The sequence below is a fragment of the Necator americanus genome, chromosome I, assembly GCF_031761385.1.
Source record: "Necator americanus strain Aroian chromosome I, whole genome shotgun sequence".
Taxonomy (NCBI): domain Eukaryota; kingdom Metazoa; phylum Nematoda; class Chromadorea; order Rhabditida; family Ancylostomatidae; genus Necator; species Necator americanus.
The window spans coordinates 17,758,771-17,785,284 of NC_087371.1; the positions used below are offsets into that span (position 1 = coordinate 17,758,771).

A 26,514-nucleotide genomic window follows, 5' to 3' on the forward strand; every position below is an offset into this window, starting at 1 on the left:
ATATAGCTTCTTGAAAATTCCTGCTTTCCGATGATGCCGTAATCCTACTCTATCCACACAAACAGCAGCTCTGGACAATAACTCAAGGATTTATTATAGTCTAAGAAGCATGTAGTGAAATTCTGCACCGGGACATCTCGTGGATTTCTGAGATAAGATGTGAGGGATTTGCTGAAGAGGATGGTAGCCGTGGTGATCGCAGACGTAGGTGGAATAGAAGTCGGAGATCGAATACAGCGAGGAAGCCGATACTCATACCTGCAGGGATTATAGACGATGATGCTAATGAGAGGGGTGGTGCCATATCGACCGCCTGCACTTGCATGGACATTGCGAGTATCGAGGCAACGGACGAATTCCTGTAGCTTGTAGGTGGATCCAGTAAATTCTCGGCTCAATACTTCCCGAGCCTCTTATACACTTAGTTTTTTGTCTTTTGAATTTCCTTTACTCGATTTTTATCCCTCCGTTTAGTCGATCGTTACTCTAGAATTTACTTGATTGGTCGTTTAATTGTATTTAACGTTATTTCTTCATATAAATACACAGAAATATATTACTTTCCAAGAAGAATTAACCATAAGTGAAGTTCCGTCTAAGAAGAATTTTCCTACGGAGACTCTGGATGCGATTCGTGCAATTTTTTGCTGAAATTTTTAATTGTCGAAGCAAAGAAACAACTGATCGCTCTTACATCTCTTTCCCATTTTTTTAAAAAATAGATTCCGTCACGATAGATATTGAGAAGTTGTCGTGGCTGCCACCTATTGACGTTACTCATGTAAGCTGACACCTAGAAGTTTCACACGCGATCCAGGTCCAATCATCCGTTCGTTTCGCTCGTCTTCGCTAAACTTTTATAATTAGCATTTCATGCCAGTCGTCTTTGATTGAACGCCAGAGTTTCTTCGTTTATCTTTCAAGAACCGAAATATCTATGATCACTAGTTGAATTGGTCGAAAATTGACGTTCTTGAGCGCACTTCTGAATGATGTTGCACAGTTTTTCTTTTAAATAATTAATCCTCGAAAACCTGTTTTGATAGAGACTTCATTTTCGAAGTTCCAACAAATGTACAGCTAATCTCTTCGCTTTTTTTCTAATGGCGTCCTATCAACTGGACTGGATGATAGGCGTTAGAGAACGCTGTTTGTACGACTTGCGGCGTTCACATTCAAAGAAAATGAATCTACTCTTTTCCCCTTTCCCAACAGCCCAGTAACGTTTTTTATTCCTATTGCATTTCCTATTCTGTTCTGACAATTGCACATTATTAATAAAATCACCTGGCTAACCAAGCAATTCAACGGGGTAGTTAGCCAAGGTAAAACGATCAATACGAAACTTCAACAACTTGCCCATTTTCTCTCCGTTTCCTTGCAGTTTCCATTGCACTTTAAGTTTTTCCTGGTTTCCAAAACTCCTTCAACACTTTTTTCACTTAAAATCTGCCCTTTTAAGAGCTCAAGGCCTATGTCATATCTTAATTAATTTCATTTCGTGATTTTTGGCCATAAATCTACTGCCATCATAAATCATACTTTCCAAGCTCGGAGCAGAAGCTTGGAAAGACTAACTGCTTCCGCGTACGTTCTGAAGTTTAAAGAAGAAAAACGTGGTTAGAAAGCAGTGTATAAAAAGAAAATTACTTGTATACTCTAACACTTAAAATGTTACCAGTTGTCACTGTTCATTAAAACTTCACTTAAAATTGTTCTACTGTTTCTCTCAGACACTGTGTTCTTTGGAACGTCATTCTTTTCATTTTTTTCTTCTTTTCATCGCAAAGGCAACATAAAGTAGAAATTGAGCATCTCATGAAAGAGTAGAAGCAGCTGCTTTAATTTTCGACCCGTGCATAAACCATAAAGGCGATGTACCACGAAGTACCACGAAGGGCCCCTCCAAAAACAGCAGATAAGGCGTGGAGATCACGAGTAAGAGCGCTATCACGCTCAATTTCTCCCAATTGTCCTGAACGAGGGCGCGGGAAGTAGCCTTGCGGTCGAATTTCCCTACAAAGACTTGAAAAACTCGCCACGTATCCGGACGCAAGCATACACGCGTTTGCCAGCAAGCGGACAATCAGCGCGCTCCTTGTGTTGACTCTCCTGCTCGCTGGCAGATGCGGGGTCAGGTGCCTCGTAGGAAAATCTAAACGACAAGCACGTTTCCCAGGCCGTTTTCCAGGTCAGTCAGGGGGAAATAGGCGTGCTCGCTCCCATTCCCGGGACCTGCATCCCCACCCCCATCTCTTCGTGAAGAGCTCCCAACATCGCACATTTCGTGGTGTGTTGCCTTTGAACGACGAATATCATTGTGAAATACGAGTGGCATTCAAAGAAAAGAGTCGCGATGGTCCGTGGAGTGGTCACAATGGAACGAGTGGAGACGTTTTCCGCTGCACATCGCCTTCACTCAAATCAGCTCAGCGATGAAGAGAATCAAGCCGTCTACGGGAAATGTAACAATCCCAATGGACATGGGCACAACTATGTCTGGAAGGTTCGGTGATTCCGAATTATTTATTACTGTAGTAAGTCTAGTTATGAATTGGAGAGATGACGAACGAAAAGGGCAACGTTCAGGTGAAACTTCGCGGTATTCCTGATCCCACAACTGGTATGGTCTATGATCTGGCCGATCTGAAAAGCGATATGAAGACAATTCTTGACACCGTCGATCACAAAAATCTGGACAAGGATGTGGAATGGTTCCAGGTACGAAGCTGATCATATGGTACAATCTGTTTCTCAGGGTCAGGAATTCTACTTCAAAGAATTAGTCATTTCTTAATTTTGCAAGTATGGTTTTTGCGAGGACTGCAAGCAACTGCGTCCATAAAAAACACCGAACGAATAATAGTATTTTGAATAGGTTAGGGTTCCTACAGCAAACTCCTTTGATCTCATCCAGTCAAGTGTTTATGAATTCGATTCATCAATGAAAGGATCAAACGATCAGAACTCATCTCGTCTCTTCATCTCATACACAGAAAATGGATAATAAACGTAGATCATATGCAACGAAATTCACAACAATTACAATTGATAACCGCTTGTCGAATCCTTTCAAAGCATTTTTCAGAAGCGCAAAACCTCAGAAAAAATTATAAATTTGTGTATAGCCTTAAAGGAGAGGAATCTTTGTCTTTCACTCATTTAATCGATTTCAGCACAATGTCAGCACCTCGGAAAATGTGGCGATCTACCTCTGGGAAAAGCTACGTGTACAGATGAAGAAGCCGAAGCTTCTCTATAAGGTTACAGTTGAGGAGACCCCGAAGAACATATTCACCTACAAAGGAGAGATTTAACTAAGTTTTTTCTTCGTGACGATTATTTGAACCCACTGCTTGCATATCAACGATGAGTTTCTTGTGTAAATACTTGGAGAACTTGGCAATAAATATGTTTTTAAAATAAATGTGTTTGAGATTTTTGGGTTTTCCGAGTGAACAGGAGTTGTCGCTAAAATCACTTCCAGCAATCGATAGCAGAACAACCACGATCATGGTTCGATCACGTCTTTCCAAGGAGAAACTGGTTATACTAAGAACGAAAATATATGCAGTTCCCAAACCACGATGTTATTAAAAAACAAGAATTGAATGCTGTGAGAAAAATTTGGAAAACAAGGACAGAGAGCGTTAGAAAGCTTGAAGAAGACCGCTTCCAGTCCTTTGAGAGAATCTGGGTATCTTTCAAATCATCGAGTAAAGGATAGCGAAGGAATAACAATCGATTGGAAACTAACTGGGTTTATGGGGACGGTTGAGAAGTTCGAAGTTTAGAGTGCTGATATTCCTCAACTCTGGGATGAGTATCGAATGTCCCCACCGTGATGGATGCGTTATTTATACAGGTGTACACTGCCAAACCATACGTGGTCCACGAAATTTCGAGCGATCAAGCACACTGGTCAATACTATATGCGGTGGTCAATCACCGTATTACTCTATCTTTTTCTGCCTGTTATCGGACAGCTCGGTAGGATTTTTTCTGGAGGGATCTTCTTTTTTCTGTCTTATTAGAGAGGAATGGCGTTTCAAAGAGTTCGATTTTCATTAATGAATATGAGAATACAGGATAAAAGAATAAAAGTTTTCTGTTCGAGAATGATTGAATGAAGCGGCAAAATCTACCATTTATTGCAGAATGTGGTTTAAAATTACAGCTCTCTCCTACGATCTTTCTTCCATTTTCGTACGCACAGTTAACCGTATTTACCCCCCACATTATACGCTATTATTATTTATAGCTATTTCAGCTATACTTCATAATAATTCGTTTCCTCGTTCCTGCACAAGAGTTTAGTAGAATTTTCCAGTTCTTCTCGTCAACGACAGAATAATTCAGGATGTTCCCTCGCCAAAGCCCTGAGTAACAGAGTTCACGAGAACATATTTACTACCGTGCAACTGATTAAAACGTAACATTATATCACTAGGATTCCTAAGTTCTCCTCGTTGAAATTTGCAAACTTTGAAGATACATAGCGACTGCAAATCTCAGTTCGGCTTCTAAACAATTAAAATGCGAAAATAACCTTTATGAATGCTGACTCCAAAAAGGACTTTCCGAATTTTTATATTTTCTCACAAAACTTTTATCAACTTTATGCATTAGACCTACATGCTTTTCTACATCATCATCAGTGTTGCGGCTGACTCACTTTAGAGCAATTTTATTCCATTTCACCGGCCCATGAATGTTTTTTTAAAGGCATCACCCCCCTCTCCGTAGTTTCCCATCCCGTATACGAATACTCCACCTGAAATCCGTACCACCTCAGATTCATGGAGTGATACCTTTAACTGAACGATTATTGATAGAAGCTTACCATCGTTTCAGTTTTCTCCAACGCAGAAATTATTACTGATTGATTTTTCCCCCTGTTCATTCTATAAGTAGGACTCTATTCTACTGTAGTAAGGCTCTATTCGAAAATTGAAACCTCCTAAAAATACTTTCGGTTTCTTCAACTTATGTTCTTTTCCTATGAGGAATAAATTTTTGTTCATAATGGTTTCTGAAAACGCTGATTATAAACATAATGACCACATTAGACAAAAATATGGGTCTCATGGATTTCTTGGTTTTCTCTTTCTTTTTTTCCTAACCCTCATGGAACGCCACCTGCCAAGGGTCCTGCATTCACTGATCACAAATATGGTAACCGTCTTGGAAAATATTTATCTTTGGTAAGCAGCATGGTTCGATGAAGTGAACTTCGGCATCTTTTTTCAAACATTATATTGTAATGAACGAGAACATAGACACTTTCGGATCTGCGTTCTCATTCCTTATTCTACAATTTTTGAACAAGGCGGATGTAGCACAGTGGGGTAAGAAGTCCACTGCGACTCCGGAATCGATCGACGGTCCGAAACCGTCGTAGAGAAAACCAAGCTTTTCATCCCTTCGGAATGGACAAATTGGTAGTAGACTTGTCTGGGAGGATAAAAACACTGACGTATAGGACAACGCACGTCCTAAAACCTCAAGGACTACGAACAAGCCAGGGATTTTGTCGTATATCTTCTTAAAATCAGACTTTAGTAAAATGCACTTTGGCGATTTCAGTTTTACCGAAGTTAAAAATAGCTCGGTCGTTTAGCAACAAAAAATCGTTGTAGTTCTCAGTTACACTGGCTGAGGACCTTCACCGCTCTATTTGATTAGAATACCAACGTAAATCCAACTACCTCTTGTTTTCCAGAGATCAAACTTTGCTGCGGAGGCGACACTGACAACTGTCGCAGTTACGGATCGGTCGACGACTTGTATGGAATAGCTTGTTGTGCTCGTCAGCCGTACAACAACTACACTCAACTGTGCTGCAATGGGGTCGTAAGGTGCTCGTCGATCTTCTAAACCTCTACTGAATTTCCATGGATTTAAGCTTCACTTCAGAGAAAAGAATCGAGGAGGGAGAATGGCTGAGATGTGCTGTGGTACGGAAGCCATGAGGGTTGATCAGACTTGCTGCGCTGGAACTGTGGGCTGCGTTCCTCGTGATCTTACGCGTCCGATTAATCAATATCTCGTAGGTGCACAACGTGATGAACGGTGACTGCTGCGGAAATGCCGTCTATTTCAAAGATGAGGGAGCCTTCCTGTGCTGCAACGACAACCTGGCCAGGTGATTTCATTTAAGACCTCTACGATGCAATCAATTCCCAAAATAGTTCAGGAAGGCAACCACAAACGATATGTGCTGCGGATCCACAGTTTACGATGCAGGACGACAACAAATCTGTTGTGGAGACAGGGTAAAGTACTTATTTCTGAAGTACTGCCTATACTTCATTGGCGAACGAATGAATAAATGGATGAATGGATAGAATGAATGAACGAATGAGCGAGCGAATGAATGAACAAACGAATTAATGAGCGAATGAATGAGCAAGTGAGCGAACGAATTGGCGAGAATGGATGGATAAATGAATAATCTTCAGGTCTTCGATAGAACTCAAGCAGATTCGTGTTGTACTCGCAACAATGGAAGTGAGGTGGAGTTCAACTCGAAGACTGAGTTCTGTTGTAACGGAGCGACTCAAAAAGGAAGAGGTGTCTTTTGCTGTTACCTGCGATTCAATGGGAACTTGGTAGCAGTGCCCTACAACAACAGCACCCAATGTTGTCGATATCCGTTCGATATCGTCTATCCGAAGGCTAACGACGATTGTTTGAGTCATTTGAGGATCAGGTAGCATGCATGTCCTACCGACCAGAAAAATGTCTATGGCACAAGTATTTTCATATTTCTTCATAGTTTTATGTATCTCACATTCTCACATCCCTTCATTTGCAGATTTTTCTTTGAATGAATATATTTTATATATTAGATTCTAACGAAGAGAAATGCTAGAGAGAAACAACGCGGCTAGCTAAGAAGGGCTGAGGCAGGAGTGCATTCTTTGTTGAACTAAGTTTTAAGGTAAAGAAAAAATGTTAGTAGAAGAGAAGCTTTTTTCTTATTCTGCGATAGATGACCGCATGGAAATAGTCTCCAAGTCAGTCTACGAAAAGAACAGAACACATCATCCAGTTCTTCCACTCACTTTTTATACTTCCGCTGCTTTTTGTCATTTTCTACATCCTGTATCGTGGATAAGTCAACTACTGACTGACAATTCCTGATAGGCTTTAAGAATTGCTAGTGAAACCTCTGTTTACTGGATTGAATTCATCAACTCCTCATCCTTTCCGATTTATACAAATCAAGAGCAAGAAAACTCATCGAAAATAATGAAAAATGATCCTCTTCAAACCCAACATAGATAGATATCGGTGCAAATCTTCTCTGGTGAGTCGTGGTCCTGAAATATTCAACGACAGCTAACCCTGGTGTTCTGTGTGGTAGTTTGCCCTAATGAAACCCAACCATCGTTATCTTACATAAGTAGGAAAGAGTTTACCACGATCATGATAAATCTATATTAACTATTCAGACTGTCTGGAATCCACGTTTATCGCGAACTTACCTTCAGCTTCTCAATTATGTACTTGAGATTCTTCGAAATAATCTTTTCGCAGTAGTCAACAAGGAATGTTGGCACATCTTCGCGGCAAAATTCGTCCACTGCCTGTAAGGATATCAGTGGCAAAATGACGTGTACGGACTCCCCATCGAACAACTACTCAACTGGGCCATATGCTTTTTTCCCTCGGTCATCAAATCTTCTTTCGATGCCTAGGTTCTGTATTAAAAAATCAACCATCAATGTGATCGATTGACAAAGGCATTGGACATTTTGGTGAGACAAAGGTCACCGACGGCTTTGGGCGGTCGTTGGGTACCCACAGCCGAGTAAGTGCCTACAGAAGAGGCTGTCGGAAGCCCCGAGCCGGCATATCCTAGGCTAGCTGTGATCATTAAGCCACGCCCACCCATCAGCACGTCACTGAGGTCGTGCGCTGTGCTTGCACCGTAATTGCGTGACAGAGTTGGTTTCTAGGAAGGTTCAAAGCGCAAAAAGGTAACAACGTATCAACGTAGAGACTGAAAATGTAAACGAGCGAAAATGCTGAATTGAAGCCGAAACGCAGAAAATTTCTCCAAGAATAAAACAGTATCAAAAAGCATAGAGCTAACAACGTTCCAAAACTTTGAAATTGTGTAGTAGTCGGAAAATTTGTGATATATTTAGTCAGAACATCACTGTATAGGCTTGCGGCTCCGAAACAGAATAAAATCAGTCACTTTCTAATATCAACTTGGTCTAAGTTTTTTTTTTTTTTTTTTTTTTCAAACAACCATCTATATCCCATCTTTCTCTTCTTTTTCCTTTCGAAACTTTCTCTCTTTTTTAAAGAACTTATTTGATGGAATCCAAAATGATGCGTTTTTCAAAATGGGAATCCTTTAGTGAAACGCGAACCCCTTCAAAACAACGGTGCACTATGGCACACTCGAAAGCATTTTCACCACCTCAAGCTTTGATAAAATTTTGAATTGGATCTGTTTGTGTTTTGTGGGCAAAGTTGAATTCATCAAGCAACAACTACTCGAATTTCGTGCTCTGATAGCATTTGTACGGATTTTCTGAAATCCAATGAAATAAGAAATGTTGGTGTTAATTGGTAGATCTTTCCACTTTATCTTCTTGAGACTTAAAATTGTCGATTTGTTTGTTTTACACAAATAGAAAGACACTATTATTTTCTATTTCTGGCATTTCGTGTGCAATTGTTTGATATACCTCTACACGTAAACGATCGATACTCCGTAGGGAAGCAATAGCAGGGATGAGTGCCCCTGTGAGGCATATTTCACACTTTATTAGACGATAAGGGGCCTTGATGTCCTACGTGATGGGCGGGGCATAAGGCGAACGCAGCGCAATGCTCTGCCGACGCCATTAACTGCGACGCAGCGCAACTAACCATTGCCGCTGCCAGTCATTTCCCCTAAGGATAAGTTGTCGCGAAAGCAGTGGGTACCTAACGATACGCACCCGCTACGTTGTTGATTGAAACATTGTTGTTGTTGAATAGAAAGAAAATTCAAAAAAGTAGATAGAAATTTGTGGGGCATCCTAACCCTATGAACAATAAGGACGAGGAGTTTCGGAAACAGACACGTAAAAAGCAGTACCATGGAAATTTCTGCTTTTAGTACGCATCTCAAAGTTGGCACCACGCATGTTTCTTTGGTGACAATCACACCGCCCACAATGAAAGTCACTTTTGGTTCGAATGAACATACAACATAATTCCCAGAAAAAGAGAAATTTCCCGCTTCTGAAGAGTTTTTGACATCAATTGGGTAAGAAGTATAAAAACAGCATAGTTACGATAGAGAAAATTTCTGAGGATTTTCCCTGTGTTGCGTTGGCTTTTCTGACACTCTGTGCTACTTCTCCACGTAGATTTCGGATGCAAGCTGGATAAAACAGTCAGCCATACCTTTTCAATATCTCCTCCTTGTTTCAAGACTTCATCAACTTTCTCAATTAGTCCTTCGCACATTCCACACAGCGGTTTCTTCCTGTAAGCTTTCGTGAATACGGTAGCCGACAGGATCAGAACTAGCTGTAGACTCGCCCTCATCTTCCTGAAAGGTGTTCAAATGGCTGTAGATTAGAATTGCACAGAAATGAGAAAAAAAAAGATGAGATCCTGAAAAAAAATGAAGTCAAGAGCATCAAACACAAACGCTCGCGCAAAGATTGCGACAGCAGCATGTCATAACAGCGGCGATCAATGAGTGACCCAGTGAGTTTATATTGGCGGGAGGTGAGCAATCGGATACTACGTGCTGGTTGAAATCGGTCTGCACTGATTACGCAATCGTGGTCGTGGATTTGCTTATGCGATACAACAAACAACAAACTGCTCTTCCACTTTTACTAAACGAATAGTGAGTAGAAATCACCAAACAGTAATGGTACACGAAGAGGGAGCGTAGAGGCAGTGATTTATGGTAGTAAAGGAATGTATTTGGCTAAGTCATAAATAACTTCTGGCCAAGTGCATGGCACCTATTGTTGTTGTTGTTTACGCATACGATGGATTATCTAAACAAGAGATTTTTGTTACCGCTGAGCAGCCAGAACTTTAATTTCAAAGAGCCGACGACAACGCGACGTTGTCAAACGACAGGAGAGTCAGCAGAGAAGCTCAACACTTCATGATCACAATAAATCAGCATCGCAACAAATGCATGAAAAACAAAACGGAATTTATTTATGTCTCAACCTAACACTTGGAAATTTGTTAGGAACAGAAGAAGTCGGTAGCAAATATAAAGTACAAGGAGTTACTCCCTAGAAATTTCCCCGAATATTTCTGCTTTTTACGCTTCATGGGTGTCACAGGCGTAATCCTGCTCTTATAAGAGCTACTTTGAAAAAAAAAAAACGCAACAAAGCAACAACACGCTGAGGGACCCTTGTGACCACTTCGCCAGACGCATGCGCGCGATTTCAAGGGTATCCTTAGTGGTTTCGCCAGGAAGGGGCACGCTATGGTCACTTCACGGCGGTGCCTTCCCTCAGCGTGATGGACGATCAATAGAGTGAACAGAATTCCCCCCGAAGATACCCGAACTTCGTTGCTGTAAATAAACTTGGTGTGTACAGGAGCACAAAACGACAATGTTTCACGAATGCGTCATGTGCCGCCGGTCCTGAGCAGAACCGCCGCTGATCCTGCAGAGCGGGACTGTTTATCCTGTCCCCTATCTCATCGATGTATACGTTTCTCCTCACTTTTTCCTGTTTTTGGCCCTTGTGGGTCCCATCACGACAGTTGTTTTGACCATTTGAGAAATATCTTAGCCGGGTGTTGACAGCTTTTCGTCTGATCGGAAATTGATAACGAATGTGAGGTCACTTTGAGGGCAAGGAATAGCTTAGGCTTCAAGACCACTATCTTGCTGTGTCCTTACTGCTTTGTTGGTGAACGAAACAAAGAAAGAATGTGATTGAGAAGTGACCGCCTTAATACCTATAATGACCATGGAATGTACTATTCTGTACCTTTTTTTATCCCTGCGAACTGTGTATCCTAAGAAGTTCCTTGAGGAGGTCCAAAAATACAAAATATGAATGTGGAAAAGACTTCAAGAACTCCTGTTTAAATGACAGTTATTCGAGATTCACGTGAAACTAGTAAATAAATGAAACCGAGGAAACGGATTTGATTTGATTTTTTTTTTGATTTTTAATTTGTAAGCAAACAAGAAAAAAATGCACGTCCTCTGGTCGTAAAAGTAGATCCTGAGTGACACACTTTTAAAATCTGCAATAGAAAAATTTGCTTCCATTCATATATTTATTTAACACTCTTAAACAACGCAAAAATGAATGTCAGTGCAGATCTTCTCCGGTGTGTCATGGATCTGAAAATAAATCCATCCAGAGAAAAAGAAGATCATCCACAAGGTTTATGGACCTGGCTTCTCGTTTCATAGTGGTGCAACATACTTCAAGAAGTACTCACCTTTAATTTTTCGATAATGTACTTCAAGGCGTTGTCAAGCTTTTCGCAATACTGCTTAAGAAAATCTGGGCAATCATTTTCGCAGTATTTTTTGAGGGCCTAAATATTAATATGAAGAAGAGACTCATCTGGAATAATCAATTTATTTAATTTAAAACGGCTCGAGGTCCTCTATGACATTCGATTTTTGTTTTTATTCGTATTTGCTAGTGGATTTAATCCTGGAAAATTTACATGTAGACTGGGTTCAAGATCTCGGAGATCCAAATAAGTTCTTAGAGTTGAACAAATTTAGCACATTTGATTAACAGTACGTGGGTCCCTAACAGAACAAATTAGTGTTGAACAATTGAAAATGCAAGATATGACCTCGAACACTGGCAAGCACAGGGCAGAAACGTGGATTTCTGAGCATTTTGTAAAGTGATCGCTCCAGATTCTAACGAAGAGGGTCTAACTTGATTCTAATGCCGAAATTTTGCAAAAAAATTTAAAATTACTTTTCAAAAAAATTGATAGCAGCAGTCAAATACTTAAAAAAAAGCAGAGCTCACCCTCTCCATATGCTCGCCTTTTTCTAGCACTCGATCCAGTTTTTCAATGACATCCTCGCACATCTCGCACAATGGTTTCTTTCTTTTCTCGGCATTTGTCAAAGTAAAGCAGAATACAAGGACGAGAAGTGCTGTAGCTCTCATGTCGTCGCTCAGCAGGAGAGAAACTGAGGCACCTCCATCAGATAACAGATACTTATGTACATGTTTACAAACGCAGCGTGATAATATCTAAGAAAAGTGCGTTCGTAGTGTGATCATGTCGAGAACATTCTAGAGCTGCATAACTGGAAATCGAAAAAGAAAGATCCCGAAGTCAGACGTTGGTAGATCCTCGCGAATGTTCTGAGAGTAGTATCTGTCTAGTAGGAGAAATTGACTTTCTGTGAGTTCGGAAGATATACCGCATCACCAATTAAGAAGTTAGAAACAGCATTCCACGAAATTTCACGATGTTGGGATCTTAGTAGGACAAGATGGGGTTAAGTGTGCAGATTACGAATATGAGCACGATCTCACTCAATCCTCCCAGTTCTGGACACCGGCCTGAGAAACGGCTTTGTCGCTAAGAAACTTAATACGAGGCACCTATTAACGTGCGGTGTCTGCAAGCGCATTCATCTGCCAGCGAACGGGAGTATTAGCAGCCCATCACTTATCCGCTGGATCCCTCGTAGGGAGAAAAGGTGTGACAAGACAGTTTTCACGGCGTTTTCTCGACAAATAAAGGGTGTTGAGCGGGCTCATACACATAATCTACATCCCTGCCATTTTTTTCGTAGAGGGAACATCGTCAATATCATGCTGTACTACATTTAAAATACCTTTTTTCAAATCTAACCTAATAATAAGGAATGAGTTTTGGTGTTCAACCAAGATGGACAATGGTCGTAACATAACCACACATATAAAGCAAATGCTTTTATCAATACAAAGTAAAAGGGTAAGAAAATGTGGAAAAAATGCAATCTATGATGGGAAAAGCAATGGCCGGTTCCATCGTCTATACTAGAAGAGAAGATCATACATCTGTAGAGTTTGATATAAGAAGAAGTGAAACACGGTCACAACTGCCAACATATCGATGCCTTAACAAGGTTTGCAAGGGAATATTTTGCTTCAATTCTGAATTCGCTGTTCAGGTAGATGGTCGTACATGGAAAAATAAACAAACAGGCAAAAACAGAATTCATAGAAATGCTCGGGTGAATAGTAAAAATTGTATTTGTAATATTATATATTGGAGTGGGTGTGGCGCAGTCAGTAAGAGGTCTGCTGTAGTCACACGGTCGATGGTGCGAAGTCTTCCTTAGGCCAACTAAATCTTTCATCCCTCTGGAGTCGATAAACTGATGCCAGACTCGTCTGCGGGATAAAAACACAGGTTATCGGCTAGCTCCTGCAAGTCACTGTATAGGCCAACGCGCGTTCCATCGCAGCAAAACGCGTTGGCGCATCCTAGAGGTGACTTTATCCTTTACTCACTTTCATTATATGATGCGAAGAAGTTGAGGTGATAAAAGCGGTTGCAAAAGAAAGAGAAAATAATCACAAGAGAAGAAAGTAAGAGCGGAAAATCAACGGTCAGTAGCAGAACAGTGGCAGCAAAACGGTTCGAGATGCGGGCTGCATGCACGGATTACTCGTTGCTGTAATAGCGGGGTAAAAAAGTGCACAGCTGTTCTCGGTTGTTATTCGTTCCTTCTGTGAAGTTGCTATTCTCGTCAAAGAATCTGGATATATCGTTTGGATACATAAGGTCCCATTTTATCACCCCTAAAACTTCTGTTGAGGGTTTATTCGTGTAGTGCGAAAAAAATGAGTTCTTGTAAGAATAGCACTTTGTTTAGAGAAGGAAACTTGTCGTTTCCCTTCTCAAAGTCAGCCCGATCGCGCTGTGATGATCACAGGCAACTTTGATATTTTGATCATTAGGCTATCACCTTTCTTTGATGAACGGACCGAAATAGTTAGCGTGAGTGGCTCGCGCAGATAGAAGTTTGTTCGTGACAGATCATTCAGTCACGCGTACCGCTCCATCGCCGACCTTTCTCCATCCTTTTAAGATTCTCCATAAACACCAATGATGTTCCCAGTCATGTTTCTCTTTCTTATCGGTGAGTTTTCATCTATTCCTTTTGATTTCTTTTCTCTGCAAGCTCCCTTTCTCTTTTTATCTAGAAAAATCACACACTACACATTAATGAAATTCTTGTAGATGAACGGCTATTTCAATAGCAATGACAACCCTACCAAAACAAATTCGATACATAGGAATAATGACTGTTTATAACTGACCGATTCATTTACACATAGTTATAGACATTCATTGCCGCTCCTTTTTTGTAATACAAAATTGTAATGCATGAAGAAATACATGAAACAAAAATACCAAAAAACAACAGAAACATGAACAGAAGAATAAAAACAACGTATTGTTTATTTAATTACTGATTTATTTTATTTTTTAATGTAAAACACATAAAATCATTAGTATCTTCTTTGATGCTGATTTTGTTAGCTTGGTATCGCAGGTGTCATGAAGGCCCATACTCAGTTGCTCACTTAAATCAGTATGTCAAATAAAAAATTCTCCATACACTCGACCTCACCATATATCCAAATACGATGAAGCGATCTGTCACGTTCGTGTCGTATAAACACGAAATGGTTCACTTTCTCATTTTTAAATTTTTTTGAAGACTACATCTTTAGCTATCATTTCTTATCTTTCAAGATTACATCTGCACTTGCTTTTTACTATTAGCCTTCTTTGAACTTCGGCCTCAAACTGTTGCTCCTTTTTTAACGCGGAATCTTTCGGCAACTTCTCAGATCGCGATCGCAGCATTTCCATCAGCACGAGCACAACAGTAACAAGCTGTTCTCTGCGTGTGTGATAATTCCTTTTGTTTGAAGAAGTGAACCTCTTCTTCTCTGGCGATGACTGCCTTAAAATCCATGGTTCTTCTGGACTTTACATCAAAACTGACAAAACAGAAATTCCTAGCGTACTTTGTCAATAATGACCATATCGACTTTTTTCGTGACAACAGCTCTATTTGAAAAGCGCACAGCTGCACCACAGATGTTTCATCTTTTTTTCTTGTGGTTATCATCTGTCAAATGAGTGGCGAACATCAGGACCTGGAAAAAAAGGTGACTTATCAGTCTATACTTCATCAGTTGCTCCACTTATGCATGTTTACTTTAAAAATTTTGTTGACAAACAACATGACCTTGCACACATCTCCCAAGAAAATAACTCCTAAGTGTTCGACGAGCGACTAATAGTTTTCAGACGGATCCTGTAAAGACTGCATAAAAAAGCGTAAAACCAGAGCATTATGCTGCTTAGTATATTTCGGTCTTGCATGGTTTAAATTTCTACTGTGTTAGTTCCTTTTACATAAAGAAAAAGAAACATTTAATTCGAAGAAAAAAGCTGCAAAACAATCCGACGTTTGTTTATGAAGCTTCAGGTCAGTTATACCAATAGATCTCCCAGTATACGAAGTAGCCTCTCGTTCAGGACTCGGCAGTTGCGAATCCTTGACGGAACTGCATAAAGCGATGAAAGAAAAGCGGGAAGAAGTCGTCCAAGATGTGGCTGCAAAAGTTATCAAAGAGAGTATTCCATATGTGAGTAAAAAATGGAGCAAAATGCGTGACGTGCTGAAAAAATGCTTGTAGAGAAAATCAATAGGTTGTAATATAATAACTCAATAAAACAATTAAAAGCACGTCGTAGCTGAGCGATAGGTTTTTATAATTTTGTCCCGTCGTCGTCGTTATCGTCCAAACGTTCCGGTCTACAAGTTCCCATCTGTCATGATGGCAAGTGGCCGCGTGGCGCAATGGATAACGCGTCTGCCTACGGAGCAGAAGATTGCAGGTTCGAATCCTGCCGTGGTCGGAATGTTTTGATATCTCTCTGGCTCATTTTTATGAGAAGTGTGCTTGAACGGTCGTGGTTACGTCAAAATCCAAAGCGGACCTAGTCTTCGTTCCATTCGTCGACCATGAATCTGTAGCAGGTTTGTCTTCGAAGATGAAGACAAAAATGTAATGCAAAAGATGCAAAAACCCCAGTTAAGATAAACTTGATGTTTCGAAAAAAAAGTTATATTACCGTCTATTTCAGAAATTACAGCTGTTTTTAGAGGACTAGTGACTTTGCTAACCTTTTTATGTTTATCCAATTTGATTAAAGAAGAACCCGGCTAAGAATTTCTTAATACATTGTGATATCCATAAGAACAATCGTTCCAGGCAACGGAAGCTCCGCAACCAGCTCTAGCAGAATACGAAACGTTTCATCAAAGTAAAGATGTGAGGTCTTTGAATGTTATATGGTAAATGTGATCCAAACTTATATTGGGCTAAAAATATCGGTCCGATACATCATTTCTGCAGAAAGTTTTGCAAAAGCAGACAGACAACAAAAGGTATTCAGAAAAAAGCTCAGAAAACTTAAAACAATGTGAAAAATGAAATGAATGATGGAAATGAAACAATGAAAACTTAAAACTTAAAACCATTATAATTAATAATAATTGATTTCATTATAATTGATTATACATATTTAAATTCACGTGAATTTTATGGCTATTTCTAACTTTTAGTTTAAGGGTAACTTCTGGAGAACTGGATGCGCAAAATTTCTTCGGCAGTCCCACAGTTTAGCAGCACTCCCACACGACTGAATCAAATCGAGAGTCATTGGAATTTTTTGCATTTTCTTAAACTCCTTTGACAGTCTCGAGAGTCTGCTTGTCTTCTAAGTTAAGAGGGAACCTGATCAGCACGTCCAGGAACCTTTTGTGCTTGAAAAAAAGCTCATGAGCATCACTTGGGCCCTTGATTGCATTCGTGAAGTCAAAACCGGCGCAAGAAACTGAACTGTGGGACGACCCGACTTTATGGTCAAACATTCAAATCCAAATAACGGACGTTTTTCACTTTTGTATTTCACCCAACTTTTTTCTCTATTTATTCGTTTTCAATAGACCCGTTCAATCACGAGCTCCATTACCAAAATATGTCGTTGAATAATTCAAAAACCAAAAAGTTGGAAATAATGAAATCAGAGAATTGAAGACAGCCCAAACTCAAATTTCAGACTAGAAGTGCACATCCAGAAATTAAGATATGATCCAATAGGTTAAAAATAGGTCATCTTTATCTATGAATCTCCCAATAACACTATTAGTGCGCTGTCCTCTGTCTTGCATTGACGATTTTTAGTCTTCCTCTTAACCATTTCTTCTCTTTTTGTAAAACAGCATCAGGTTTTGATATATTTAGGTGAACTACATCAAGACGAAAGATGGCAAGCTTATCTTCAGGCAGTTCCGACGACTATCACTTGCTCACGTACGATTCGCTACGCAGGAAATGAGCTCACCTAACTTAGTCTCATTTTAGGCGATGAACCGCATCAAAGGGGTGGCGATGGGTAATGTGAGGACAGAAACCTACCCTAATGACGATGAATAGCAGAGTACACTGTGCAGAAATTACAATACGAGTACATTTATCTTCATAAGAATTACCAGCATTAAAAAAGAATACAATCTCTTCCTACGCACGCACACACATCTGAACACTTCAAGGCAAGAATGGCGACTGAGCAAATTCAAGTGATAAAATGCGTCGAATAATGCATAGAAGACAGAAAATGAAATGCATGATGATGGAACACTGAAACATAACTCTACGAAACTTCGAGGTTAGTACAATATATCGTTGTCGGAATGCTCTACTTACAGTACAGATGAACTAGGAATAGAATGAGAACTCCTAGTCTGATTTGAGTTTGACAAGACCGGCATTTCATGGATATCGGGAATTAGTAACAACACAAACATCGGATGAAATTGACAATAATGCTGAGCACGATCGAGATCGCCAGAACGAGCAGCAGTACCAGCACCCAATCCTGAAATGCAGTGCTGAGAGTTTGCGGAAGCAGAATTTGCTCCTTCCGAATAATATATATTGAATCATTAGCCATTTTGTACCATAAAACAAGCTAAGAAGTTATTATTAGTCATTGTTATTTTAATTATCATTATTACCGATTATTGTAATAACTATTTTGTTATCAAAACACAATCTTACGGTCATAGAAATCCCTTGCAAGAGTTAGCCATGGCCTAAAATCTATGGAACTTTTTTTTGAGACACATCTTATTGATATTGCATTCTCACCTGTAGTCGGAAACAACACGACGCGTTCAAATCACCGCAGCATTTGAAATAATAGAGCGGGTTTTCCTGGGGACAAACCTGGCCGACAACCAACAACGGGCATGCACCAGCTGATGATCTGCAAAAGTAGCCGTGAATTTCGGTTCTCGTTCAGAGCTTTTATTTAAAACCACATTCCATTATGTTAGAAAAAATAAAAAAAAACGTACCTAAGCTTGAAAACATCGATATTCTTAAATGTCTCCATCAAATCCTCATCAGCTGAACAAGGTGAGACGAGAAACGCTATCATAGAGAACACTACGAGAGGGAGAGTTGTGAAGCACACACGCATTGTTATGCTGAAATCAATGGAAACATATTAGACACATGCACCAGAGCCTGTTCCCCCCGTGGCTGTGGGACACTACGGAAATGGACGTCACGTCATTCGAAATCGGAACGCTGTAGAGCAGCAGACGACAAAAAGACTGTGACTTGAAACGCCGGAAATCATTAAAAGTTCCCAGAAAAAGGATTGAATTTCCAACCTTATCGTTCATAGAGGAAATGGAGAAAATAAAGGAAAAGAGAAGAAAAACAGACATATGACATTTACCACAGATTGCCTTGGGTTTCATGCATTCCCAATGCACTTTTTATCCGAGACACCTACCCGAAATGAGCGACATAAAGCTAATGGAACTGCTGAAAGGGCTAAAACGATTTGTAGGAAAGATGTCATTCTGTTTATATTTATGTTAATTTATTAGTTTAGTTATTTATTTATTAGTTTATTATTAATAAACATAATATTCAATTTGGTAGTTTATTCATTTAATATTTAATTTTATGCGGAAAAAGGCCGTAGAAATGAACTACATCAATCACTGAAATGCGGTGATTGCTGGGATAATCCGTTGCTCCTCTTGAGTGCCTATTAATTAATTAATTACGGTTGTGGCGTTCAATTGTCCATGTGGCACTTGCGCCTCCCACCGAACTCCACGACTTTTCAGCAGAAACACGAAAAATAAAATGCAAACCTAACAGCAAAATAAGGATTTTTGGGTGCATGCTGAGCTTTTGAAGTGAACGCCGGTCACTTGTTGAGAAAATGACGAACCAAGATGGAAAGAAACCTCAGAGAGTGCTCTTCTGCTCTTTCCCGCATATGACCACCCTGTCCAGATTGTGTGCCAAAAAGTGAAGATGGTGTGAGAGCATCAGATTTCAGATACTACTACTTCTATGCCGTGCAAATCAGATAATTAGACAGTAACCTATGTAGAAATGATGAGAGCCGGGAACTTAGGTGAAATCAAATAAAACAAAAAAGGAGCAGAAGCAGTATCCGAGAAAATTGATCGCAACAAAATATTTGAAGTCCTAAAATTTGAGCAGTATAGATATCTATTAACCGAATGAAGCTACTGCGAGAAGATATTGAAAGAGATGGTTCTATCCTTTAACTGTCTCCCTCACTATAACTTCGAAAAATTTCGGCTACACTTTTGACAAAATTGAGAAGTTTAACGTATTTAAACGGCCATCAGGGAATTATGGTAGTAAATTCAACAAATACATGAAATGCCCATTCCTTACCCTTAGAGGAAATTTGGAAATATTCTCTATCGAAAATCTTACATTGATATATTTCTTCGCAAATATCGTATGGTGTCTAAAATCCATGGGATTAGATTGCTTTGCAATCGCTCGCAATCAAGCGCAGCATCTACTTGCGTGTAAACATCAACAACCCATGTCACAGAGCGTGAGAATAAACTCTTGATTCAGCCAGACTGAACGCATACAGCAGGGTACGTTCTGGGGTGAAATCAGTGGACTCGGGCTTTGTTAGGATAACTGCCTTAAATGCACAGAACAGTAAGGCACGAATGTATGCAGCATGCACAGGCGCCACAAACGACAACATTGCGCAGAAAGTGCGACGCTGGGTGTCCAGCGGCGATTAGTCAGACGAAAGCCGACCGATTCCCATCTGCAGCCCTCTGATCAGGATGAGACTCGAAAATTCGAAGTGAACCTCTTCGTCTTCACTGTCCTCACGGTGAAGATGCTTCCCGAGGTGTCAAAAGGTTAAGGTGGAGTGAGTACTCAAGGTTACTTTAAAGAAAGTAGTATTCAAGCACATTAACTTAGGACAACAGCCGGGAAACCTCCGCCCGTACGTTGAATGTTTCTCTTCTTCAGGGGTAGGGGGGTTACCTACACCTTAGAGCGATAAATAGTGTTCAATGCTATCTTTGCTATGATTGTTAATCAGTATAATACGTTCCCTTTCGTTGCATTATCCTCAGATGTGTCTGAAATAAACATAAACATAAACATTAATCCTTAGGTTTAGTTATGTACGATGAAAATAATTATTATGAATAATTCCATTATTCATGTTTCTATTTGTTGAACACTGAGAAATACAAATAAATAACGGACCGACATAGAGGGATTAAGATGAGCGTGCATGAGAAGTCAGCTCGTCGTAAAACAACAAATAATAATAATAATAATAATAATATAATGACAAATAATATTAAGATCACATAGACAAAAAAGGATGCTACAGCTGGATAAAGGACTTGCAGCATGACATCCTTAGCAGCTCAACCGGATCGAACTTGGAAAAGTGGAGCACGAACAATTTTTTCCGCTTATTCAGACCGCCTACACAAGGGAGCGAAGCCACGTGGATTGAAAGAACACGCTTACATCCGTCAGCGAACAAATCCTTGGCCTTCTTTTCTAACTTTTAGCAGCCAATATTTTTTCCCGCCAATGGCTTGTATTGTGATTTAATTTTGTTCTTTTTTTTTCGTTATTCATACGATGATTTGTCTTTCGCTCAGGACCAACTATTGAAAGAGGATCAAAACTCGTTTTTAAAACCCTTTGACGCCGATAGACCCACTACCTGTACTGGATGTTAAGATCATAATATTCGGGCTCAGGTATTGAGAGATGTGGAAGTGATGTTTCGAAACGAATCTGACCTTACAGCTAGGAGACAGATTCGAAATGCAGTCCTTCACAAACACCCACACATTACTTTCGTTGCATTTTTCGTCGGGAATTTATCTTCACTGTGTCAATCTTCTGGCATAGCTTCACTTTGGATTTTGTTTATTGATTTGCTTCAACTCTCGCAATCTCAGAAGACTTTTTTGTTACTCGTATACAACAGAGAAAAAAACAGCCGCTGCTACGTGTTCGAAGCAAAAGTCTCATCAAAGAAAGATCTTCTTACTTTAAATACATCATCTCATTTGAAGCTTCGAAATATCAAATAGAATCCAACAGTACACCTGGAAACAGAATAATCGGAACTACAAACAAATTCACCTCAATTTCCATGATAAGCTCGCTTACTATTACAAAAATTAGTCTTACATGACTTATTTGTCAAATCCCAGACTGACATTGTGGCGGTATCGTTGAATACAAATCTCCGAATAAGTCGGGTAATTTTCTTTAAAATCATATTCTCACATTAAAACTGTTATCAAAAGGATGGAGTGTTCCACCTAAGGAGAAAGACAACAACAACCCGTGAAGAAACTCGCTACTGTGGCAGCAAAAAGCGAATCAAATAACAAAAATGACTAATGGTAGAAGCAGACACCAGAAAGGACAACACCATTCATAAATACGTCCGACGGGACCCACAATACCCAGTCCCCAAAAAAATGGTTCTGACTGGAAATGCAATAAGAATCCAAAGGCATGTCCCTATCTCAGTCGCACGCGCAATTTCCGAAAATTCCACTGCAACCGTCACCGTTTATCTCTACGCCTCAACATCTCGACCTCTTTTTGTTAATAAACCTCTTTTTCCTCACCTCTAAGCTCTTAAACGAACCATTGCTGACGCATCTGCTTAATATGCATCTGAATCAACTAGCTGCTTCTTTCCGCTTATAGATTACTACTCAGCTGGATTTCTTAGGCCCTTTAATTTGTCTTGATGATAGTGGATTTTTCCTCATCGCAATCATTTATTTATTTGTTTGTTTGCCGTTGACTGTTCCATATGTCATTACAATTTCAAGTTTCCCACAAGTTTGAATAACGTATCATAATATCATCTTTTCAACTACCGACTATGAGAGAAAACTTGCAGTGGAGAACGAGAGGGGAGAGAGAAAAAAGGAAAGAAACGGATGAGAAAGAGGGGAAAGGCGAGATGAAAGAAAAGAGATAATCGACATCGATAATCGGTACAAATCCACAGTGACACTACAGTACTGCCATGTCAAAAATCGTCGAGAAATGGAAGGCAGATGCAGTCGAGGAAAATTACGGCCGCAAATGACTCGCGATTGTTTCCCGAATAACTTCCAAGTACGCTGATACTCGCCGATCAAACTTGCTCCAGCGATTCCAACTGCGCGCCGCATAAAACATGGCCAGCGCAGCGAAACAGAACAAAAACTCTTTGAGGAGATGACCTTCAAGCGACCATCACCCAGAAGGAAGAAGTCGACAAAACCACGAGTTAATTAACTTCCAGTTTTGTGCTAGTAAGAAACAGGTGCGAGTGAATGCAAATAACAACGTTCCGTGCAACCTCAATTGCATCAGAAAGAATTCAAGTTGAATAAAATACCATAACAAGAGGCCCACGTCTGTCTGCACACTGAAGAGCATCGAACGAATCGAAAACTCTCATCGGCATTCCTCAGAAATAAATGAGAGCATGGTTTGGTGCAGAAGGACCTCTACCTGACTTGAAAAATCATCTTAACTTCTGTGTGTCTCTGATGGGTCTCGAACTGAATTACATTATAAAACGGCGTAGAGAACAGGATGAAAAATTGAAATAGTCAGAGCGAACGGTAGTGAAGGCCAACGTCTCCGCTCGCGAGAAGAAGTTGCCACTTCCCTTTTTTTTCCGGCCTTGAGCGTTCCGGCGCACTATTTTCTACAAGGAGTTCGACTGGAGCGCGCTAGCCTTGTGCGCGCGCCGCATCTTCCGCGCCGTTTTTTGCGCCAATTAGCGAGGAATGGACGGAATCACCCCCCTCTCCATAGTCTCCCATCCCGTATACGAATACTACACCTGTCAAGAAATATGGAGCGTCGTCGAATTCAAAGGAAACGGTCACAGAAACCAGCTACAGAGAGGTACAGTGCCCGAGAGATATGACGTACCCAGCGGCCCTGTGCTCACCGTTATGCCGGTACATTTCGACGGATGTACGGAGATGAACGAAATGAAACGAAAAGAGAGTGTTATGAAACGAGTGAAATGGAGATACTGATTTCAAACCAGAAACGATGTACACTTGGTATTGCAATATTACACAAATGAAGATCTCGTTCACAATAATTGCATAAACGAGAGATTAAACTGCACATAGCAGCCCACCTCAACTACATTCGATGATGGCTAACGCGTGCCAAGCACCCCCTCTCCTGTATACCCTGCAGCACCGCCTTCTCGCAGTTGAGGATATCTGCCCTCAGCTATCTATCAGGTTCCCTTAGACGTCGTAGAAAACGGTGTTCTTTCCTACGAAATCAATGGCAACGCGCCACCCTTGTACACGGGCCGCATCCAAGTGCGAGCAGTCGAAGATCCATGATGTCTTCTCGGCAGCCTATTCAAGTAAAGCCAGTGAATAGAGTACCGAGCGGATCGCAGCGGGTACAGAGGTGCGCGCTCTAACTTACATCTTAGGAACTAAAGAGGTTCACACGCCGTTTTTCAGGATAACTAGGGGGAATTGAGCAGCGCCGGCGCTCGTTTCCGTGGTTCGCAACTCAAAGTCTACTTTGGGGTTTTCGTACCACGTCAGATTCGTGATGCGCTGCCTTCAAGCTCGGTGCATTTGCGTAAATGGTTGCGTTCGAAGCGGGATGGTAGAGAATCGATTACAATCGAGGCACTACCTTCGCTAATTCCCTCTGAAGAGATGGGTGAAGCTAACGTAGGGTCCTTCTTCGACCCCTGAGCTTGAAGGTAACAAACTACAAAATTGACGATGCTATATTCCTCTAGAACAAGATAGGAATTGTAGGACTCGCTCAATTTCCTTGATTGCGCCGAAGAACGGTGCGATGAACATCCTTCGAGTTCGAATTTCCCCAAGAGACACCCTATGATCCTACGACACGCCGCTCTCGTACACGTGACGCGTCTGCGAACGAGCGGACGATAACCAATGAAGTTTCTTCAGCGGCCTATTCAATAAAAGTATGGGACCAATGGATAGGTAAGTTAGTAAGTAAACTGGCGAGTATACAAGGACACGTTATAAAGTGCATCGTAAGGAAATTCGTGCAGGAAAACCCTTCCCCACACCGTTTTTCAGGACAATTAAGGAGAATTAAGCGTGATCGCTCTCATGCTCCTAATTTTAACCCCAGACTCAGTTTTGTTTCCGTGAAGAGATCCAAATCGCCAGTTTAGTGATATGCTGCCTTTAAGGTCGTTTCGACTGACTATATACCACAAATTAGTGCAGCAACGTACTAGAGTCGATTATTGGAAATTATCAGTAGGAAATCACAATCGAGAAATATCGGCAAAGGTGAAAGGAGGCAAATGCAAGGTTAGTAAAAACATGGACTACGTTATGTCTAACCATCACTTACAAAAACATAAAGAAAGTATGTGATGTAGAGAAAGAGATCCAGAAAACCTGCCTACAATCCAATGTCATTCTTACTATTATAAAAATTCTTACTACTATAAAAATCCACACGCCAGTTAGAGCCAATAAGAAGAAGTGTGTACTGAAAAATTTCGTGAATGACACAATTCTTCACCGGGTAGGAAACAACAATCTGCATTCATTTCTTCACAGTTTGGGAATATTTCAAATTCTCGCAATAGAATTTTGCCTTCATGGAAAATAGCTTTAAATCACTATGCATTTTTAATGCGGAATAACAAGAAAATTTGAAAATTCTGGGAAATTCTTCTTTGTCAGCTAGTATGCCTTTTGTTGGGTGGATAGAGGTGAGAGATGGAGCGTATAAAAATGAAGAACAAAAGCATTTGTTTTCATATTTCTTAGGATCTGTGTAGTACGTAAAACTCATCCGTGGAAACTTCACGTAAGGATTTGGGCACACGATCGGGATTCCCTTGCTTTACCTTCGCTGTTTAAGAAGTCGAAAATTTGAGCGAAAACTCGAAAAACGAATGCATCACATGCGTTGCCCATTCATCATCAGGCTAATTCTAGGCAGAAAGAGAATTATGACGAGAACATAGGCGAACGATTATGAATGCGATTTTTTTCGTTTCCTCAAATAAGAGAATCCAGAGATATCCAGCGAACGTGAACTATTTTTGCAAGTTTCCTATGCGAAATAAGGCTGAAGAGGAGCGGGAAATGTATCGAATTCAGATTTTGTGGGACATATGAAACCTCATTGCCTCAGCAATTGAATTTTCGAGTAATACAGAGTAAAAAGAGTTAGTTCGTGACGCTAAAAACAAGGACAGTGAGTGTTCGTGTAGGTGAAAAGGAACTGCGAACGCTGTGAAATTAAGCGACTTCGGCCAAATTAAACGACGTAGTGAGAACGTAAAGAATCGATTCGATCGCGCAGCGAATTAACGCTACTCCAATAAGAGCAATGGGAGTAGACGATCGCCGGAAAACAGAAAACGACGGATAGAACTTCTAGCAAAACTGAAAATGTAACAGGTGCGTGTCGTGGATCACAACGAGTGATAGCGGATTTCCTATGGCCGGCATCAGAGCTACACAAAGGTCAGGCACTCAGGTCATTTACGCTGCGAATCGACGTCGGAGAAAAATGCACGTTCACGACTTAGACACAGGACAAGGGAGGGGGAGGAATCGGAGTAAAAGTAGAGAGGGATAAAGTGCTCTGTTTTTGTCCACTTCTTCAATTTTCTATCTTCATAGTCACTCTTCTGAAGCTTGGAAGTTCTTAGAGTAGGTCTTTCGGATAATCCTATGAGTTATTTTTTGACTTGTATATTTTTGCATGACACATGTCGTAATCATGGCCTTTTTATGGAGTTTTCAGTGAAACCAAAGTCGAGGAAAAAAGAAAAAGAAAGGAAAGTTGAGAAGTAGGAGTAGGAGAAGACTAAAGAGGCTGTTTATATGTGATCCCCGTGTCACCATGACAGCAAAAATAGAAGAACTCCATCAGAACAGAAATTTTAACGACGGAACTGCGTTATTTAGCGATACGACCCGAATTCGAAGGACATGTTCCAAGCCGAAAACGGCCAGGGATTGAAAACAGAAGTAAAAAAAAAGAAAATAAAAATGACGCGCCCCTATAAATCCATAGACTCTTGTCCGCTGAA

General features: G+C 40.5%; 6 protein-coding genes across 9 annotated transcripts; 3 read left to right on the plus strand and 3 right to left on the minus strand.

The window, feature by feature from the left end:
* Positions 1 to 2,356: 2,356 nt before the first annotated feature.
* On the plus strand, positions 2,357 to 3,317 carry RB195_005974 (uncharacterized protein; the record flags this gene model as incomplete). Its single annotated transcript, XM_013440418.1, has 3 exons — positions 2,357 to 2,506; positions 2,590 to 2,721; positions 3,177 to 3,317. 3 exons carry the CDS (start codon positions 2,357 to 2,359, stop codon positions 3,315 to 3,317), a joined length of 423 nt encoding a protein of 140 aa, XP_013295872.1.
* Positions 3,318 to 5,263: 1,946 nt separating this feature from the next.
* RB195_005975 (uncharacterized protein) lies at positions 5,264 to 6,716 on the plus strand (the record flags this gene model as incomplete). Its single annotated transcript, XM_013440417.2, has 6 exons — positions 5,264 to 5,348; positions 5,723 to 5,858; positions 5,917 to 6,001; positions 6,054 to 6,145; positions 6,197 to 6,275; positions 6,462 to 6,716. 6 exons carry the CDS (start codon positions 5,264 to 5,266, stop codon positions 6,714 to 6,716), a joined length of 732 nt encoding a protein of 243 aa, XP_013295871.2.
* A 555-nt stretch (positions 6,717 to 7,271) lies between these two features.
* Positions 7,272 to 11,275, minus strand: RB195_005976 (uncharacterized protein; the record flags this gene model as incomplete). Of its 2 annotated transcripts, XM_064178811.1 has the most annotated exons (5): positions 7,272 to 7,325; positions 7,491 to 7,592; positions 9,415 to 9,562; positions 10,989 to 11,016; positions 11,242 to 11,275. In XM_064178811.1, the coding sequence occupies 5 exons, from the start codon at positions 11,273 to 11,275 to the stop codon at positions 7,272 to 7,274; spliced, it is 366 nt and encodes a 121-aa protein (XP_064035820.1). The 2 variants fall into 2 exon arrangements, with proteins under 2 accessions (XP_064035820.1, XP_013295870.2); XM_013440416.2 differs by lacking the exons at positions 10,989 to 11,016; positions 11,242 to 11,275 and having other exon boundaries at positions 9,415 to 9,558.
* A 21-nt stretch (positions 11,276 to 11,296) lies between these two features.
* RB195_005977 (uncharacterized protein) lies at positions 11,297 to 12,149 on the minus strand (the record flags this gene model as incomplete). The annotated part of the gene is made up of 3 exons (XM_013440415.1): positions 11,297 to 11,350; positions 11,452 to 11,550; positions 12,006 to 12,149. The coding sequence occupies 3 exons, from the start codon at positions 12,147 to 12,149 to the stop codon at positions 11,297 to 11,299; spliced, it is 297 nt and encodes a 98-aa protein (XP_013295869.1).
* A 1,939-nt stretch (positions 12,150 to 14,088) lies between these two features.
* Positions 14,089 to 17,504, plus strand: RB195_005978 (uncharacterized protein; the record flags this gene model as incomplete). Of its 2 annotated transcripts, none has more annotated exons than XM_013440414.2 (5): positions 14,089 to 14,122; positions 15,538 to 15,647; positions 16,278 to 16,337; positions 17,313 to 17,381; positions 17,433 to 17,504. In XM_013440414.2, 5 exons carry the CDS (start codon positions 14,089 to 14,091, stop codon positions 17,502 to 17,504), a joined length of 345 nt encoding a protein of 114 aa, XP_013295868.2. The 2 variants fall into 2 exon arrangements, with proteins under 2 accessions (XP_013295868.2, XP_064035821.1); XM_064178812.1 differs by having other exon boundaries at positions 14,104 to 14,122.
* Positions 17,505 to 17,856: 352 nt separating this feature from the next.
* RB195_005979 (uncharacterized protein) lies at positions 17,857 to 18,552 on the minus strand (the record flags this gene model as incomplete). 2 transcript variants are annotated; one of them, XM_013440413.2, is made up of 3 exons in its annotated part: positions 17,857 to 17,946; positions 18,219 to 18,336; positions 18,428 to 18,552. In XM_013440413.2, the coding sequence occupies 3 exons, from the start codon at positions 18,550 to 18,552 to the stop codon at positions 17,857 to 17,859; spliced, it is 333 nt and encodes a 110-aa protein (XP_013295867.1). The 2 variants fall into 2 exon arrangements, with proteins under 2 accessions (XP_013295867.1, XP_064035822.1); XM_064178813.1 differs by having other exon boundaries at positions 18,428 to 18,510.
* Positions 18,553 to 26,514: the final 7,962 nt, after the last annotated feature.